Source organism: Saccopteryx bilineata, chromosome 1 (assembly GCF_036850765.1).
Source record: "Saccopteryx bilineata isolate mSacBil1 chromosome 1, mSacBil1_pri_phased_curated, whole genome shotgun sequence".
Taxonomy (NCBI): domain Eukaryota; kingdom Metazoa; phylum Chordata; class Mammalia; order Chiroptera; family Emballonuridae; genus Saccopteryx; species Saccopteryx bilineata.
In genome coordinates, this window is record NC_089490.1 from 380,992,467 (window position 1) to 381,010,448 (window position 17,982).

The 17,982-nt window shown below is 39.6% G+C and overlaps 1 protein-coding gene across 1 annotated transcript in view; it reads left to right on the plus strand.

The window, feature by feature from the left end:
* The window catches only part of IFTAP (intraflagellar transport associated protein), a 56,675-nt gene that overhangs the window by 24,136 nt on the left and 14,557 nt on the right, over positions 1-17,982 (plus strand). Inside the window, 3 exon segments of the mRNA XM_066251300.1 lie at positions 13,347-13,507; positions 14,892-14,963; positions 16,319-16,385. Of these exon segments, the coding sequence (XP_066107397.1) occupies positions 13,347-13,507; positions 14,892-14,963; positions 16,319-16,385 (300 nt within the window).

The window sequence follows — 17,982 nt, forward strand, 5'->3', positions numbered from 1 at the left end:
GTTAAAGATAATGTTATACTTGATGGAAAAGAATAAATTACTCGGCTTGAAACTGAGGTAATCATAAGATTGCATCCTCTGATTCAGTTGAATGGGCACATATTCAAATTTGAATGGTTTTAGTGAAATGTTCTTTCAGCCATAGAGCAATAATATTTTCTTTGAAATGGTCAGCTAAACCCAAAGGATACAAACAGGAAACTGTATATCTTGACCAAAACTGTATTCATATCTTCCTTATGTGAAACTCAAATCACAACCTGTCGTGTATGAGATGTTTAGTGTCCCTTTTTTCCTACTTGGATTTGTTCCAGATGAGGTAGATTTAAGACACTAGTTAGCTCACTCATGTGGCTGCCCATTGCTTCGTTAGCACAGGGAGGAATCATTACACCATTTTCTGGATTTTATACTTCATAAATTGCTGATTAGAAAAAAGAGATTGTGACTCACATATACCGTATTTTATTTTTTCCTCTGCCATAAATTATGTTTGTGTGACTTGTAGCCAGTCATCTAATTTTTGGGTATTGTATTTAGTCCCTCATTACAGTGTCAATCCAGTTTTTCTTGCTAAAGCAGAGATCATTTCAGTATTGACTGTGTTCTGCTATATTTTAGACATCGACCTAGAATCTGGGAATATAAGATGGAGACAGGGTCCACACTCTGATGTATTGTTCTTATTTATTTCTGTGTGCTCTGTGTTCCAGACACTATGTCTGAAGGCACAACAGCAATGCAAATGCTTATAGACTGTATAGTTAGAGGTTGATTGGTAAGGTGATACTAACTGCTCTATATGGTGCTGATAAAACAATATCCAGAATATTGCCTTTGGTTTTTTTTGGCTGTCTCCGTTTTGGATTGAATCAACACTATTTATGAATTAATAAAAGAGCAGTAAGAATGATAACAGTTATTTTTAGACTCCCTTCCTCCCTCCCTCCCTCCGTCCCTCTCTCCCTCCATTCCTCCCTCCCACTCTCCCTCCCTCCATTCCTTTCTCCCTTCTTTCTTTTCTTCTCTCCTGAGGAATATTCTGCAACACTCTGAAAAAATGAGGGAGCGTGAAAGACATGTCGCATTTACGTTGTCCTATGCTGCATGCCAGTGTACGAGTCCTAGATCATTACAGTTTTGTGCAGAAGGCGTTAGTCTACGTCATAAAGTTTGAAAACTTTCTTCAGCCTCTGAGTAAAAGATGCTGTTTTCTGTAGATATGTCTTTGTCCAGGCTGGCAGAAAGGCAGGATTTCAGGGTGAAGAGAAATTTTTTCTGTTGATGGAATTTAGTTTTATGGAGTTTAGTACATTGTCCTTCTATTTCTTTTCTTTTTTTTTTTTTTTTTTTTTTTTTTTTGTATTTTTCTGAAGCTGGAAACGGGGAGAGACAGTCAGACAGACTCCCGCATGAGCCCGACCGGGGATCCACCCGGCACGCCCACCAGGGGCAACGCTCTGCCCACCAGGGGGCGATGCTCTGCCCCTCCGGGGCGTTGCTCTGCCGCAACCAGAGCCACTCTAGCACCTGGGGCAAAGGCCAAGGAGCCATCCCCAGCACCCGGGCCATCTTTGCTCCAATGGAGCCTTGGCTGCGGGAGGGGAAGAGAGAGACAGAGAGGAAGGAGGGGGGGGGTGTGGAGAAGCAAATGGGTGCTTCTCCTATGTGCCCTGGCCGGGAATCGAACCCGGGTCCCCCGCACGCCAGGCCGATGCTCTACTGCTGAGCCAACCGGCCAGGGCCTCCTTCTATTTCTTATTTGTTGTAGGCAGGGCCAGTGTAATGGAAAAGGTGCTATTCTAGCTCAGGATTTAGAAGACCTAGTTCAGGAATTTGTTAGTAACTCTTTGGGGTGGCATGCCACTTGCTCTCTCTGAACCTGTAAATCAGGGATAATCCTGCCTGTCACGGTATCTCATGTGGTTGTGGTGAAGATCAGATGAAATATACATGAAGGTACTTGGTAAGTTCTAAAGATTTAATCAAATGTAAAGTTTCATGATTATGGGGACTATTTATGATTTAAGAGTGGGATATCAAGGTTAAACATGAAAGAAATCTTGAATCTACAATATAAAAAATGTAAAATACTGTCTACAGTAGACAGTTGTCCATACCATATTCCTTGAAGTAGTTAAAACCAACTATGGATAACATATATTGTGTACTGTCTATGTATAGAGTGTACTGTATAGTGTTAAGATTATACAATTCAGGGTATAATCCTACACTGGCCTCTGGTGGATGAACTAAATAGTATGCCTCCATGTGACCATCAGGTACGGGTATTTTGTATGCTTTAATAAAGATAAGGTATCAGATACTTCTTTTCTATTCTCAATTTTTTAGATTCTACTCCATGGACTCTTTACATGGGACTTTTTACCTTAAATGTGTAAAGATCACCTGGGTGATGCTTATTAAAATGCTAATTCTAATTTTGTAGTTCTAGTGTGCAGCCCAGGAGCCTTGACTTTCAGACCAGCTTTGAGAAATATACTAATTGAGATCATGGAAGTGCATGGGGAGATGCATGGATTACTCAAAATCCTGTGCTTTTTAAACATTGCATTTTTCTAGGAAGAAAGACCATAGTTTTTATAAAATTCTTTCTACTCTCCACCCAAAGGGTAACAACAATTATTTTATTATAAATATAATTTTTCATTCATGTCACGATTTTATATTATTTAAAAGACACTTGGACAGTGAACAATGTGATGGCTTATAGGAATAATTTTACTGTGATCTTGTTTATCTCTGATACAGAGGCTAGAATATAATAGCCTTCAGAATTTTAGGGTGGGCTTTGGTTCAGCATACATTCTGTCCCAAGTCTGAAGGATGACTGACTGTGCATGTATCTCTAGGCCCAAGTTGCTCCACAGGGAAATCTCCTGGCTACTTCTGTCGTTGCCAGAAGAGCTGTATTCTTTGTGAGCATTTTGCCAGTAGCAAGTGCACAGGCGAGAGTCTTAGGAGACCACGTGGGCTATGGAGGCATCTTAATTGAGGTAGTTCTAGGAAATGCCCCTCTAATCATTTTGTTGCTTTTGGTAACTTTTCTGCTGTATATTTCATACATGAATGTACTTGTAAATTCAAAAAATTTACTTAGGTGCAAAATTTAATGGTTAGAGTAACTATGATTTAAAAGGGGAACTTAAAAAATATTGACTGTAAAATATAAAAAATGTAAATGTAAGATTACATATGCGTAAGTATTTTATTTTCAGTATTTCCAAGAAAGAATTTTTAGAAAGAAGAGATGCACATATGTATGATCCCTAGATTGAAGATTAGAAGGAACTTCTTTTTCATTTCTACAAGTAATGTTTTTTGGTTATTGTAGGAAAATTACAAAATATAAAAGCACCAGCACATATACATACAAACACACAGCAAAACAAAAACCTGCTCTTTCTATAGCAATAGAATTTTAGCTACTCTATTGCCACTCGGAATAAAGATTACATTTCCCAGTCTCCTGTGTAGTTAGGTGTAGCTGTTGAGTAAGTTTTTGCCAGTAAGAAGTGACGGGACTGATATGTGTAACTTCTGGGTCTACATCCTTAAGGTAAGTGCCCTAACTCTTTTTAAAAAAATTTTCCCGGCCCTGGCCGGTTGGCTCAGCGGTAGAGCATCGGCCTGGCGCGCGGGGGACCCGGGTTCGATTCCCGGCCAGGGCACATAGGAGAAGCGCCCATTTGCTTCTCCACCCCCCCCCTTCCTCTCTGTCTCTCTCTTCTCCTCCCGCAGCCAAGGCTCCATTGGAGCAAAGATGGCCTGGGTGCTGGGGATGGCTCCTCGGCCTCTGCCCCAGGCGCTAGAGTGGCTCTGGTCATGGCAGAGCGACGCCCCAGAGGGGCAGAGCATCGCCCCCTGGTGGGCGTGCTGGGTGGGTCCCGGTCGGGCGCATGCGGGAGTCTGTCTGACTGTCTCTCCCCGTTTCCAGCTTCAGAAAAATACAAAAAAAAAAAAAAAAAATTTTCCCCCTGGCTGGAAATAGGCAATCATTGGAACAACTCCCTAGACCCAGAAATGGAAGCCATGTGCTTAGCATAGCAGAGCACCCCACCAGCCTTGATCCCTGGAACATCTCATGGAATGGCCTGACCACTTATTCTAAATTGTTACATGACAGAAAAAAAGTCTCGTCTCAGCTGCTGTATTTCAGTGTCTCTTCGATATAGTAGCTTAAATGATGCCTTCACTAGTATCATAGGGGAGCAGATGTACACACTTTCTCCTGTTTCTTCATCCTCTTGCTTGGAGCAGGGGTGTGGCAGTGTCTCATGCTGGACCATGTGGAGAATGGGGTGCCCTAGGGATGGCAGAGCAGAAAGGTAGAGGAGCTTGACTTCTAGGATGACTGGGGAGCTGAACAACCATATTAACCCTGAGTTATCTATGTCTGTATTATTGCAGGAGAGAGAAATAAACTTCCATCTTGTTTAAACTGTTGTTACTTTGGGTGTCTGTTTCATGTAGGCAAAAATATTCTCAAGTAATTAATAATGCCATAATCGTGTGTTTTAGAGATAAACTATGGGTGTATTTATCCTTCCTGAACCTTTCTGTTGATTATTTTGTATATATGTAGATATAATTATTATTTAAGAACAATGGGTTTGGTGACAATCAGGATTTGAATCTGAGCTCTGCTACTTCCCATCTAAATGGTCTTTGGAAAGTTATTTAAAACCTCTGAATTTAGATTTCTCATCCGTAAGATGGATATAAAAACCTCTACCTCATAGACTTGTTATTAGGATTAAATAATTATATTTATAAACAAACATACACATGCATGCACATTTATTTTTATCAGCAATATCTGAATTACAGTAAGGATTCAACTAAAGTTTTCATTTATATATTCAGCAAATTTGTTGTAATTATTTTATATAAGTGGGAATATCCTTTTGTAACTTGCTTTTTCACATGGCATTATATCATGATCATCTTTCCATTTAAATATATTTATATATGTCAATTTAACAATATTTTTACTGATTATATTATATTTAATTGTGTGGGTATGCCATAATTTAAGTAACCATCCTTTTTTTATTGGACAGTTATTTCTAATTTTGAGTTACTGTAAATGATGCTATATTCTATATCCTCATTTATTCAATAAATGTCTATTGATCACCTACTATATGCCAAATGCTATTCACATATGTGAATAGAAGAGACAAAAATCATTACCCTTAGGGAACTTGCATCTTATAAGGGGTAGACAGACAACAAAACTAAATATGATACATTAGAAAAATACCTTTGTTAGACAATAGTAATTGTCCTGAAAAAGAAAAAAACACAGACATAGAAATATTGGCTGAGACATAGGCAAAACATTATGTGTTTGAGGTTGTAAAAAATTTAAAGGAATAGATTGTTTCTTATAGGCAGAGGTTATGTCTTACCAATTTCTTAACTCTTCTTCTGGTCTTCTAGCCTAGTGTGGTGTTAAGTGCACAGTGAGCTCACTAGTTAAAGAGTTGAGTATCAATCTGTGTTCCAGCCTTTGGAATGGAGAAAAAACGTTTTCCCTTTCAGGAACTGTGAGTAAGTTCCTGATGGAGAGGTCTTTGTTCTCCTAGGGACCTAGGCTTACATTTTAGTGTGAAGAGATAAACAATGAAAAATTAAAAAGGGCAATTTCAGATAAATTCGAAGAAAACAGGGCCATGTAAAAGAGAGCGGTCTGATTCTAAGGCTCTGACAATTCTGAGGAGATAGGGGATCAGAGAGTTGTAGCTTCAGTTAAAATATGCATTTCTTTTATTGTCTGGGGTTGGAAGGAAGTTGAAACACTAGTCCTTTGTTTTGATTTCATCCTATTGTGACACCCTGTGGAATTCAATTAGTGATAGTGGTCCTTGGATCAGATTCAGTATTCAAATCAGGGGGTACAGAATGTGGAAATAATCCAAATGTCCATTAACTAGTGAATGGAAAAACAAAACATAGTCTATTCAAATAATGAAATAACTCTCGACACTAAAACAGAGTGAACACCTAATACGTGCTACAACATGGATGAACCTCAAAGATGTTATGCTAAGTAAAGAAGTCAGATACTAAAGACCACATGCTGTGTGATTCCATTTCTACAGAAAGTCTGGAAAAGGCAAATCTGGAGCTATGAAAAATAGATTAGTGCTTTCACCTGCAACTGGAGGTAGGAATGGGGAGTGACTACAAATGAGCACTTTTTGGGGTAACAAAATAGATCTAAAAACTTAATTGTGATGGTTGCACAACTCTATGTTTACTAAAAATCAGAGACTTGTACACTTAAATGAGAGAAGTTTATAAATTATATCTCAGTAAAGCTGTGGTGTGGCAGAGGTACGGTTTGTGGACACTGAAGTCCTCACCTTGAGTTCTTCACTGGGTGAGCATATGGCCTTGTGACTCTGGATTTGGCTCAAGAACTAGGAGGGTCCTGTTTGTTGTAAATATTTCCTCTTAAGAAAGTAAATCATTTGTGTGTAGACTTGAAAGTGTTGAGTAGATAAGGTCTGTGATACAAAGAGAAGTGGACTTTTTGGATGCAGCAGGATCTCACTTGATGTAGACAGTATCGCATCGGCTATTGCTCTGTTGGGGATTCTGGAAGCTTAAGGGTTCTGCGCTGAAATATGCTGCTTCTGCTCCCTCTCTGGGCCACTTCCCTTCTGTGGCCTTGATCGTATCAATTGGGAAGGCGTTTATCTTATGGGGTGATACGTGTGGCCTCTTTGCACCAAGCTGTAACCCATTTGACATGTTGCAAACATGCTGTATTATCTACTTCCACCGTCACAGAGATTATTAAGAAAAGAGATTATCTAGGCCCTAGATAACCTAGATTCCAGGGCATGCTGAATTAGCCAAAAGAATAGTACGGATTGCAGTGGAAAGATAAGGTTAATATCCTGAGATATCTAGAGGGAAGGGACATACCCACTTGGTGATAATATCTTCATTTTTTATTTCAGAACACGAAAGAACTGACTTTGTGAACTCTTTTTTATCTTCAATCTATCGCTGAGGCTCCCTTTACTTCTCACCTCGTTATGATAGTAGCTATGTACTTTCCACCTCTGGTATCTGAACCACTCTGCTGCACTCTGCCCGTCTCATCCTAGTGCACAGCTCTGTGATTCCCAAGGGTGAAGTACAGAGTTTTCATTAGGCCTTTCACATACCCCCCTCCCCCATCCATGTGTCACCAGATGTTCCTCCAGTCTTCCTGCAATACTTACCTGGGGACTCTTCCTCAGGCACTGCGCTTCCCACCTGGAGGGCTCCGCTCATGCAAGTTTCCCTCTGCGGGAGAGCTCCTCACAAAGACCATCTGTTGAACATGTAGCTGTGTTTCAAAGCCCAGCTCATTCCTGTGAGAAGCCTTTTGTGACTTCCCAAACCAGCTGTCGTTTTACTGTTCTCTTAACTTTGTACCTCCCTCATGTCGTCTGCTTTAGCTGCTTCTGTCTTGGTGGCTTGCGTACCTGGTTCACTGTCCTAGTTTGTGAATTCTGTGAGGGCAGCACTGGGTCTTACCCTGCTTGTTGCCTTGCATGTCGCTGATGCCCAGAATATAACTTTTGGATTACATGAGTTGCCTAACTCAACTACCACTGAGATTTTTTTCCTGAAAATAAACTTTCTGCAACTTTACACTCTTCATATTTTTCTCCCTGTATGTGCCGAACACTGGACATCTTGGGCTTTTGACACAGGTTTTTGTTTTCTTTTGTTTTGTTTTTTGGGGAGGAGGCAAGGCTGTGCTTTGTGTTTTGGCAGCTTGAGAGCTATGACTGTGAATAATGCATCAATTACCGTCCGGCCTCAGGGAAAGCGCCATTACTCTGGACGGGCTCGCTGAGGTAATCCTCTCCTCCCTGGGCCCCCTCAATGAGGAGCATGAAACAGTTGGAATTCAGAGCTCTGCAAAGGGAATTTAGACAAAAACATTTGTCTGCTGAAGTTAGCTTCTCTGGATCTATTCTGATCTATGATTGATTGGTTTTAAAATTGCTTATTTAATTCTAACTACTGTCGCTCCAGGGGAGGCCAGATACCAAGTAGCATGTGATCAAGAAGCAGTTGAGCGAAATAGTTTGGCTGGAGAAAAATCCAGAGCAGACATATTTGCCAGGGAAAAGTTGCTCTGGGCTAGGCGTATAATGTGAAATTTACCCCATGACTTTCAGAGTTCCCAAACTTGTTACACGGGTTATTGTTTATCCCCCTGTTCTCTTTGTAGAAGGCTTTTTGCAACTGACCAGCATTGCAGGGAATTTCCTCCAGTGAAATTTTTGTTCCTCCTAGTAATGTATTCGATATCGCTTCTGGACTGAGAACACGCTCTTGATTTATACTGCTCTTGACCCTGGTGCAGAAGAGCAGGCCCTCGGAGGTTGCTGATAGGCTCCGGTCGTGAATTTTGATGATGAAGGTGCATACCTGTGAACACTCTCCTGCAGCTGCGGCGATGCTTCTCAGCACGTGGACAGGAGTTTGGCTTTTGTGTGGATGAATTTGAATTTTTTTTTGTTTTGTATTTTTCTGAAGCTGGAAACGGGGAGAGACAGTCGGACAGACTCCCGCATGCGCCCGACCGGGATCCACCCAGCACGCCCACCAGGGGCTACGTACGCTCTGCCCCTCCGGGGCGTCGCTCTGCTGGGACCAGAGCCACTCTAGCGCCTGGGGCAGAGGCCAAGGAGCCATCCCCAGCGCCCGGGCCATCTTTGCTCCAATGGAGCCTTGGCTGCGGGAGGGAAAGAGACGCTCTACCGCTGAGCCAACCAGTCAGCCTGGTGTGGGGGGGACCTGGGCTCGATTCCCGGCCAGGGCACATAGGAGAAGCGCCCATTTGCTTCTCCACCCCCCCCTCACCTCTCTGTCTCTCTCTTCCCCTCCCGCAGCCAAGGCTCCATTGGAGCAAAGATGGCCTGGGTGCTGGGGATGGCTTCTTGGCCTCTGCCCCAGGTGCTAGAGTGGCTCTGGTTACAGAAGAGCGACCCCCCCGGAGGGGCAGAGCATCGCCCCCTGGTGGGCAGAGCGTCGCCCCTGGTGGGCGTGCCGGGTGGATCCTGGTGGGGCGCATGCGGGAGTCTGTCTGACTGTCTCTCCCCGTTTCCAGCTTCAGAAAAATACAGAAAAAAAGGTTTCTTTCAAAGGAGACTTTTCTGAAAGTGATCATTTTCATCTGGAAGCTATATAATCAATAGGTGATTGGTATTTAATTTATATCAAGGCAACAGTAGTTGCATCCTTTTCAAGGAGTGTAACCTTTTTCTTTGGCCTGAAATGAGACGTTGTAGGGATAGCTGGTGGCCTCGTAAGGGAGATCTGTGGGAAGCTTGTCTACTTGGTATCAAAAAAATGTTAAGTCCAAAAAAAAAAAAAATATTAAGTCCACTGGTTCAGAATAATAAAACCTTTAAAAACCTTTAGGAAAAAAAACTTTGTTTTATCTGTAGTGATGTTTTGGCTCAGAAATGCCCAAAGAAATGCTCTTTTTTGTCTCAATAACCTATTTGTTCTCTGAAATATTGCTGTTAGATTTCTAAAATGTACTATATCTGGCATATATTGCAAAACAAGACACATTAGGGATAAGATGGAAGAGTGGAAAAGGACTGATGAAAAACAGAAACAAGAAGAAAGGAACACTTGGTGGCACGCTTGGGTGGTCACCAGGGTAACTCTGGGAGGCAGCATCTGGCTCTCTGATCAGGCTTAGGCCCCTTTGGATTCATTCTGACATTATCATATTGAAAAAGAACTTCTTTCTTACCTCATTCTGCCAAGAGATTTATTATTTGTTGTTTCTCATGAAAATGAGAAGAGCCTTAGAAGAAGCACTCCTGGGTCTTGGAGCGGTATAGTATGTATTCATGTGAGGTGTAGGAAGTGTAAGGTACTGATTATACCTTACACTTAGGTACAATCAGTGGTATAGTATGTATTCATGTGAGGTTTAGGAAGGAGCCTTACACTTAGGTACAATCAGAGAGAGAACAAGTTCTTTCCCAAATCCTCTGGTTGTTGATTCAAGAACATTCACACCTGTCAAGAATTTTTATAAGAATTTATTTGAGCCAAACTGATGACCATTGCTGGGAAGCAAGATCTCACATGCTCAGGGGAAGAGGAGAGTGACAGTTTGTGATTTCTTTCATGCATTTGGAATTGAGGGAACATAAGGAAGATTACATGAAGGTGGGAGAAAGCAAGGCAGGGAGTGACTCACAGGATAGTTGTGATTATGAGGCCTCTGAGGGAGGTCACCCCTTCGAGGGGTATCACTTCTGGCATTTTAAAGGTGTGTTAACCTAAGTGCACAAGAACAATGGACAGGCTGGCTTAAACACTTTTCACTAATGAAGTTATAGGTCTGGCCAGGACTGCCCACCGTGATCTGCCCAGTTAGGAATTTACAGTTTATTACAGCACTCCTTTTTTGTCCACATGGTATTTAAAAAATGAAAGCTTTATGTTTCCAAAAGGACTTTTAAAAAACATGAACAAGAAATTTTATTAGATCTGAGTCCCTACCAAGAGTTCAATATCTGCATCAGAAGCAGGGCCTGCATTATATATATTTTGCTGTTTCTTTCGAAAGAGGTTCATCTGGCTATCTGTCAAGTAACCTGGTTATGTTATTGCAAATGGTGGAGGAGTGCATTGCTTAATATGAGAACAAATAGAACTTGTCTTTATGGAACATCTGTTTGACTAAATGCTTTTCAAGAATTCAAGTCAATAGACTATTACAGTGGTGTTGTGCAAGGTACATAGTACTTTCTTAGTAAATACTGGATTTAGGTTGTTCAGGACTTGAACGATAAGCAAGGAGAACTCAAACAATTCCACTTCTTATTAGAGCAGCACACTGAATAAGGCATGTGACCACAGGAAGTCTTGCTTCTAACTTTGAGGAAATTTGAGGAAACCTTTCATTTCTCTGATAACTTCTCTTCTAACACTCTCAAGCTCGTCTCACTCTGCCCTGCTACCACTGCTTATCTTTGCCCTAGCAGTGATTTAGGACATCTTCGTGGCTGGAAAAGAAGAAGAAGTCAGGGAGGATAAGTCCTAAGACTATTTCTTCCTCCCATATCTGATTTTTCCTAGCCTTGGTATGAATACATACTATACCACTGATTGTACCTAAGTGTAAGGTATAACAGCTCAGCAATACCCTGAGCAGCCTTCCCATTACCTTACAAACTCAGCACCCTCAGCCCTTGCAACCTGAGCAGCCAAGGGTAATGGTTCACATCAGAGTTTCTACAGATTAGCTGAGGCCAAAGGCCAGGGTTACCGTCCCAGTAGTAGCTAGTTAGAAGTCACGGGTGCTAGTGCAGGAGGCAGTAGAGAGAGCTGGCCTGAGCTTGTTATGTATTAATACATAGTGAGAAATTCAGTATTTGTGTTTTCCTTGTCTGGTTTATTGTAAGTTATCTTACCTCTGCTTCCCAACAGTATTTCTGTGTTAATGTCCTTTAGACATCCCTGCAAGTTTTAATTCTATCAATGATGGGTATTCAGAAGCAAACGTGGGATCCTGACTGGAATGCTACAGGTCATTACAACTGCAAGGGTGTCACCGAGTCTGGTGCCATGCAGCTAACAGCTCAAGAGCACACACGGCCACTTGCTGGATTAGGCTATCCCATACTCCTCTCTGTTAGATACTTGCCTAAGGAGTTCACAAGTTACACAGTCCCTGTGTCTTTGGGACCTTTACATAGTAGAATATTGTAAAGGGATGAAACTGCTCCCCAACCTCACAATACCTTGATTTCTGCCATGTGGCCTCTTCTGAATCCTTTATCACTCTTTTAGTGATCACTGACAGAGATTCCTGTATTTTATATGTTCACAGCAGTCAGTTGAACTGCAGCCAAAGAGTTCTAGTTTTGGGGTGTACCATGCATCCTTTATTTATTTATTTATTTTGAACTATTGTCAACTTTTCTTCCTTGTCTCCTTTTTTTTTTAGGGATTTTTAAAAATCTTTTATCCATTTATTCCTTCTATTCTCTAAGGACCCCTTCCCTCCACTTGCAGTATGATTCTAAGTGGCACAGCACAGTGGTAAGAGGATGGTGTAGTCAGGAGACCTGGATTCAAATCCCCACTCTGTTATTTACCTTGAACAAATTACTTCATCAGTTCACATCTGTCTTTCCTCTGGTGTTGTGAGGTTTATGAGCAATTTATGAGATGTTCATAAAAGAGTGTCTGACACTCAATAAATGTCAGCCCTTATTGTTATCTTCAATATTATTACTAATACTTTTAGTAATTTTTATTACTCATATTGAAAATAATTTTTTGACTTAAACCATTATCCCAGCATAATTGACTATCAGATATTGACCTATAGCTGTGACATCTGTCCTACATTTTGGCTGGCATTTGCAGCTGCCTCTAGGACATTTTCCCTTAGTTTCCTCTGGAACCTCAAATGCAACATTGCCAAAGCCTGTCATTATATGTCATCTGAATCTATATTTCACACTTCAGATAATGGTATCATAAGATCATAATTTTCTCAGTTTCTTAATTTAGGATTAATTTTAGACTTGTTCCTTGTCCTAAAGAAATAATCATGAATGTACACAGATTAAATTCAAGGCATTCATTTTTTTTTATAGTTTTAAGTAGTTGAGAAGAAGGGACTGGTTAAATAAACTGTTACATTTATACAATAGAATTCTCTATAATCATTAAAATTACATAGAAAAATATTCAATAATATAGCAAGAAATATTGCTGTCAAGTTGAATATAGTATAATACCATTTTATTTTTAGAAGTATATAGATGCATAGATAAAAGATGAGAAAATAGGCACTGAAAAATATGTGTTGAAGCTTTTCTGTCTTATAGGATTATGAGTAATTTTCAAATTTTAATGTTTGCTCTTACAAATTTTTTAAGATCACCTATATATTACTGCCATATAGGAACAATCCCCTTCAAATTTAGAAAAAAAATTGAGATGGGTAATGTCAAAGAGTTGTGCAAATACTATATTTTATCAGCATTTTTAAGAATGTCTGAGAATAATGCTGGGTACATAGTAAGCATTTAATAAATATTTTTTGTACAGTAAATGAAATAGTGTTATCTTTCTTGCATTTTTAGAAATAAGTTTGTAACGTTAAGTGTGCTTAATGCCTCAAGCATCTATAAAGAAAGTTTATAGATTTCTTTGAAAAATATATGTGTTTTTTGTTATTTGTTTTGAAGGAAGATTCTCAACAGAAAATGAACTGGGCTGGGTGTGGTGGATGTTTTCTAAGACTACATAATTTATCATTTCAGAGGATAATGTGACTGAAAGAGGAGCGTTTGGAACCAATTCTTCAGAAAACATACTTACTTCAAAGCAGTTTGCTCATGAAAAGGAACCAAATGATCATCACCACCTTAGAGATAAAGCCATCTTTCTTCGTACTACATCACAGTGGTCAGAAATAGAGGAGGTAAGACTATAGCACACATTGAGAAACAGTATGAGAAAAGAACATTCTTTATGAATTCAAAACAAGTGTCCATAACATAAGAGACATTGGATAGTTATTGGATCAATAACTCAGACTCCAAATTCTAGAAGGAGTGTCATTGGGATACTTTATTGAAAATCATTATTACATTTCATGATTTCAATAACCCACGTTTATGATAGTAACTTGGTTATCCCCAATTTTTGTTAAAAAAAACCCTCTTATGAATTTGCCATCTGCAAATTTTTTTTGATTATTTATACATTTTAAGTTGTCCTCTATTTGGAACAAAAGAATTCCTTTTTAAATTCTCTGTATAAAATGGGAGTTTCCTTTACCTGTTCTTGATTTATCTCTTTTGAACTTAAAGTGGAAGCTGTTGTTTTTTTCATTATTTGCTTGATAAAAATTGTATTCTTTCTTCCTAATCTTCCAGCTTAATAGACTACAGTCATGTTCTCCTTAGCTCTGGTGTTTAACTATCAAGGAATCTAAGTGGAAATTGTTCTTATTTTTTATTATTATTTTTAAAACAAAATTTACATTTTATTTAGGTTGAAATAAACTCTATAAAATTAATTCTCTTTATTAAAAATAGAGCAATTGTTTTCTGTATTTTCCCTAGATAAGCCATGAAACACATTTTGGTAGATTTTCCAGGTTTTGCTTCTAAATCAAGACAAGGCAGTAGATATAGTCATGGCAAATATTCTACTTTTTAAGCTATTTGAATTTTTGGTTTTTACTTCATCATGTCTTCCCTGTGATATTGTCGACAGAATTATATTTGGGATTGTGGTTTTATACAAGGAACAAAATATCTGCATTAGAAATGTGTTTATATTTATAGCAGAAACTATATATGTAGACAGATGATTGTAGGACAAAACTTTTTTTTCCCTAGCAAATTCACCGTCTACTGGCAATCTTTACTAATAGGAATTATTTTATCTATTGAGTCTTTGACCAGACTGTCAGAGGCCTAGAATTGTTCAATGGCGTTGTTTTCTAATAACTTGAAAAAGTTGTACTAGCATTTTCGAGTTTGTCCTTCCAAGGTTCACTGGGGTGGGATGGGAGGTGGGATAATGAGGTGGGGCATTTCTATTTTTCACTTGAAAAAACTGAGGGTAAATAATCTACTTAGGTTACACTGTGGATGAATCTCGAGGACAGGAGTAGAGGCCAGACCTCTGGAAACCTACCCCCTAACCTGCTATGATTTAGTGAGTCTGGCTCATCATACACAGCTAATTAACAAAAACTGGAAGGAGAGTTTTACTGTCTGAAGGGCTACACGATGAGTTGTTTTCTTTTCGGTTGTTTCATTTCCCCATCAATATGTCCTCACTGTATTTTTCAGATAGTGCTGGATGGAGGCCAGAAAGTTGGCAGGTCCTCTTGAGGTGATCTGAAACAGGTTGGAGAAGTGAAGGTAAGTGAGTGATTTAATTTTTTTTCCATGGCAAAAAACCGTAAAAGAAAAAAAAAAAAAAAAGACACCGGACTCATTTGCTGTCTCATACACGTTGGAGAATTCAGAAGATTTTGTCCTTATACTCTTTCTTTTTAATTGGTGTTTCCCTATGTTAAAATAGCCATGGTTGGCTGGGTTCATATCTTTTTCTCAAAGTTTAATAAATGGAAGGAGGGCTTTGATAGAGAGACATGGCTCTAGTTCTCCTTAGGATGTATCATTAAGAGAAATGACGGTATAACAGGTCCTCACAGTTTAGTACTGAAACCGACAACGGAAGACAAGTTTTTGTTTCACTTGGATGCCAGGAAGTAACTGCAGTTATGTAGTGATGAGCACTGGAAGCTGCCATTTTTAATTCTTATGTAAGAGCCATGGTCTGGCAACTAGAGCTGAAAGAAGAAAGACCCAGGCTGTCTTTTGAATTCCAATTATGATATCAAAATTTTCAACATAATGTATTTTGTTATGTACATATTTTAGGCCATAAGCATAAAAGGCATTTTGACATTATGCCTTTACTTTACCAGGTCTCCTTGGAGCCAGGGGTGAAATGATTTTCTTATTTCTGATGTTCACCTAAGATGAATTAGTTCATATCTGAAATGTTACCATTTTGTTAATCTAAAATGCCTCATTGTCAGCTTGTGGTGGAAAGCAGTATTCCATGTGGAATAGCTTTTCACTGAAATATTGCTATTGTGTCTGTAAAGATCATTTGCTCTGATTTTTACCTTTGAAGGAATTTTCAGTTTTATTTGTTCGCAACAGAGAACACTTGATTTTTTGTTTTTTGCCTTGCTCACCTTTCTTGTGGGGCAGGATGATTTTTTGAACGAACCCTTTTCTCCTGATTTCTTTAGTTTTCCTCTCTCTGTCCCTTTAGAGTGAAAAACATGCTGTTATGATATTAGCTAGACCCACCACCATCATTTGTTTGAAAAGCAAAAGCAATAAAACAACACCAGCAACAGAAAGACACTGCTTTGGACCATCTTGGTCGTGATATATATTCTGTGATAGAATCTGGAACAAAGTTCCTTTTCAGAAACTCCCCAGATGGTTTTTTCCCTTTTCAGTATAAAGTTCTTACTATGGTGCCTATGAAATCCAGGCCAACTTCCAAATTTACTGCGTCTTTCAGATGTCTCTGGGAAAGCAACGTGAACACAAAGACCTTTAGCGGAGACTCAAAAGTTAATGAGAAAATTGGATTCAGTTGCTCACTTGAGTGTTGTGGAAGTGGAATCATTGATTCTTAATTGTATTTTTTAGGTCTAATATGCATAAAAATGATGTTACTCCTTTTCTAGGTAGATAATTTCTTAGCAATAAAAGATTTGGACATGGATGAAGAGATTAAGCCTCAAGTGAGCAAGGGTATGTCTTCTATGCCTTCTGTTTCCTTTCTATACTGTTTGACCTTTATCTAGAAGCTATAAATAAGACTTCAGGCAGCTTTTCTGTTTTTTGTTTTTCTTTTTTTCCTGGCAATCTTACCTCCATCTTCCCTGAGACAGGGAGAACTGGAGTTCTGCAATTTCTTTTTTAATAACAAAGACTTCAGCTGAAAGGTCAAAGTCTGTTGAAGGTTATATAGTCTTGTGGCTTAAATGAAATAAAGATGTCCCGCCTGACCAAGTGGTGGCACAGTGGATAGAGTGTTGACCTGGGATACTGAGGACCCAGGCTTGTAACTCTGAGGCCACTAGCTTGAGTGTGGGATCATAGACATGACCCCATGGTTGCTGGCTTGAGCCCAAGGTCACCGGCTTGAGCAAGGGGTCACTGGCTTCTCTGGAGCCCCCTGGTCAAGGCACATATGAGAAGCAATCAAGGAACAACTAAGATGCCACTGCTATGAGTTGATGCTTCTCATCTCTCTCCCTTTCTGTCTCTCTTTTGGTCTCTGTCTGTCTCACTCTTGCTAAAAAAAAAGTTCCCCTCTCTCCTGCACTTATTTACCATGTGACTGATATTTGGGTAATTTGTTGCAAGTCAAGTCATTTAGGTCAAACACAATTTCTTAGAAACACCATGTTATAAATTGAGATGATTTTGGAATGATACATAAAACACCAATTGATCATAAAAATCATAAAAATTTCAGAATTGATTATATAATATATAATCCAAGTCTTTGCATTCATAAATATTTATTAACTATATAACTCAAACACTAAAGACTAAGGATATATTGTAAGTGTTTCTTCTGGGGCATTTTCCCACGTGGGCTGGGCTGGGCTGGGAGAGGCTCAATGCTAGTTCATTAACATTTATGTAGATGAGGGCTTTTCCCTTTCCTGGTTAACATTTCTCTGTACGGATAGGTATCTTTATTTATTTATTTTGCTCAAAGGACCTTTGAAATGTGTTCAAAATGAGAGTTATTTGCTTTGACAACTTTCATTCCTAATATGCAAGAATATTTCCAAGTCAACGGTGAATGTGAGGGGAGGGGCAGTTTCCACGGAGGGTTTGTGGTTGGCACGTTGCTTACAGTGTTCAGGCAGTCATAAACATGAACGATGGTCATTATTATCGGATGGGGAGCTTATGTATGATCAGACAGGAGTTAGTGTGACCGGGTATCGTTGGTTTGGAGATGGTGACTGTCTAAATTAGTTGTGTGAGCTCCTGCTCTGGCTTCTGTGGTTGTCTGAATTGAGGGGCTCTGGTAATTGGAAGCAATTAACATTTATATTCTGCTTCTGAACATCACACTACTCTGTTGAAGGGTTTGTTTTTCAAGTATTCTATTAATGAGAGGACTTTGGGAATTTTTTCCCCTTCCTTACGTGGGTCAAGTGAGATCAGAGATGGAAAGGAATCACATAGTCCAGGGAGAGGCTCTCTTAACTCTCACACCCTTGGTTGCTCTGAACTTCTGTGTAAGAACAGCGAGGGGCTCCGGCTGGACTGAGGAGAGCGGAGGACTTAGCAAGAGCCAGGTTTGTAGAGCAAGCACACTGTTTGT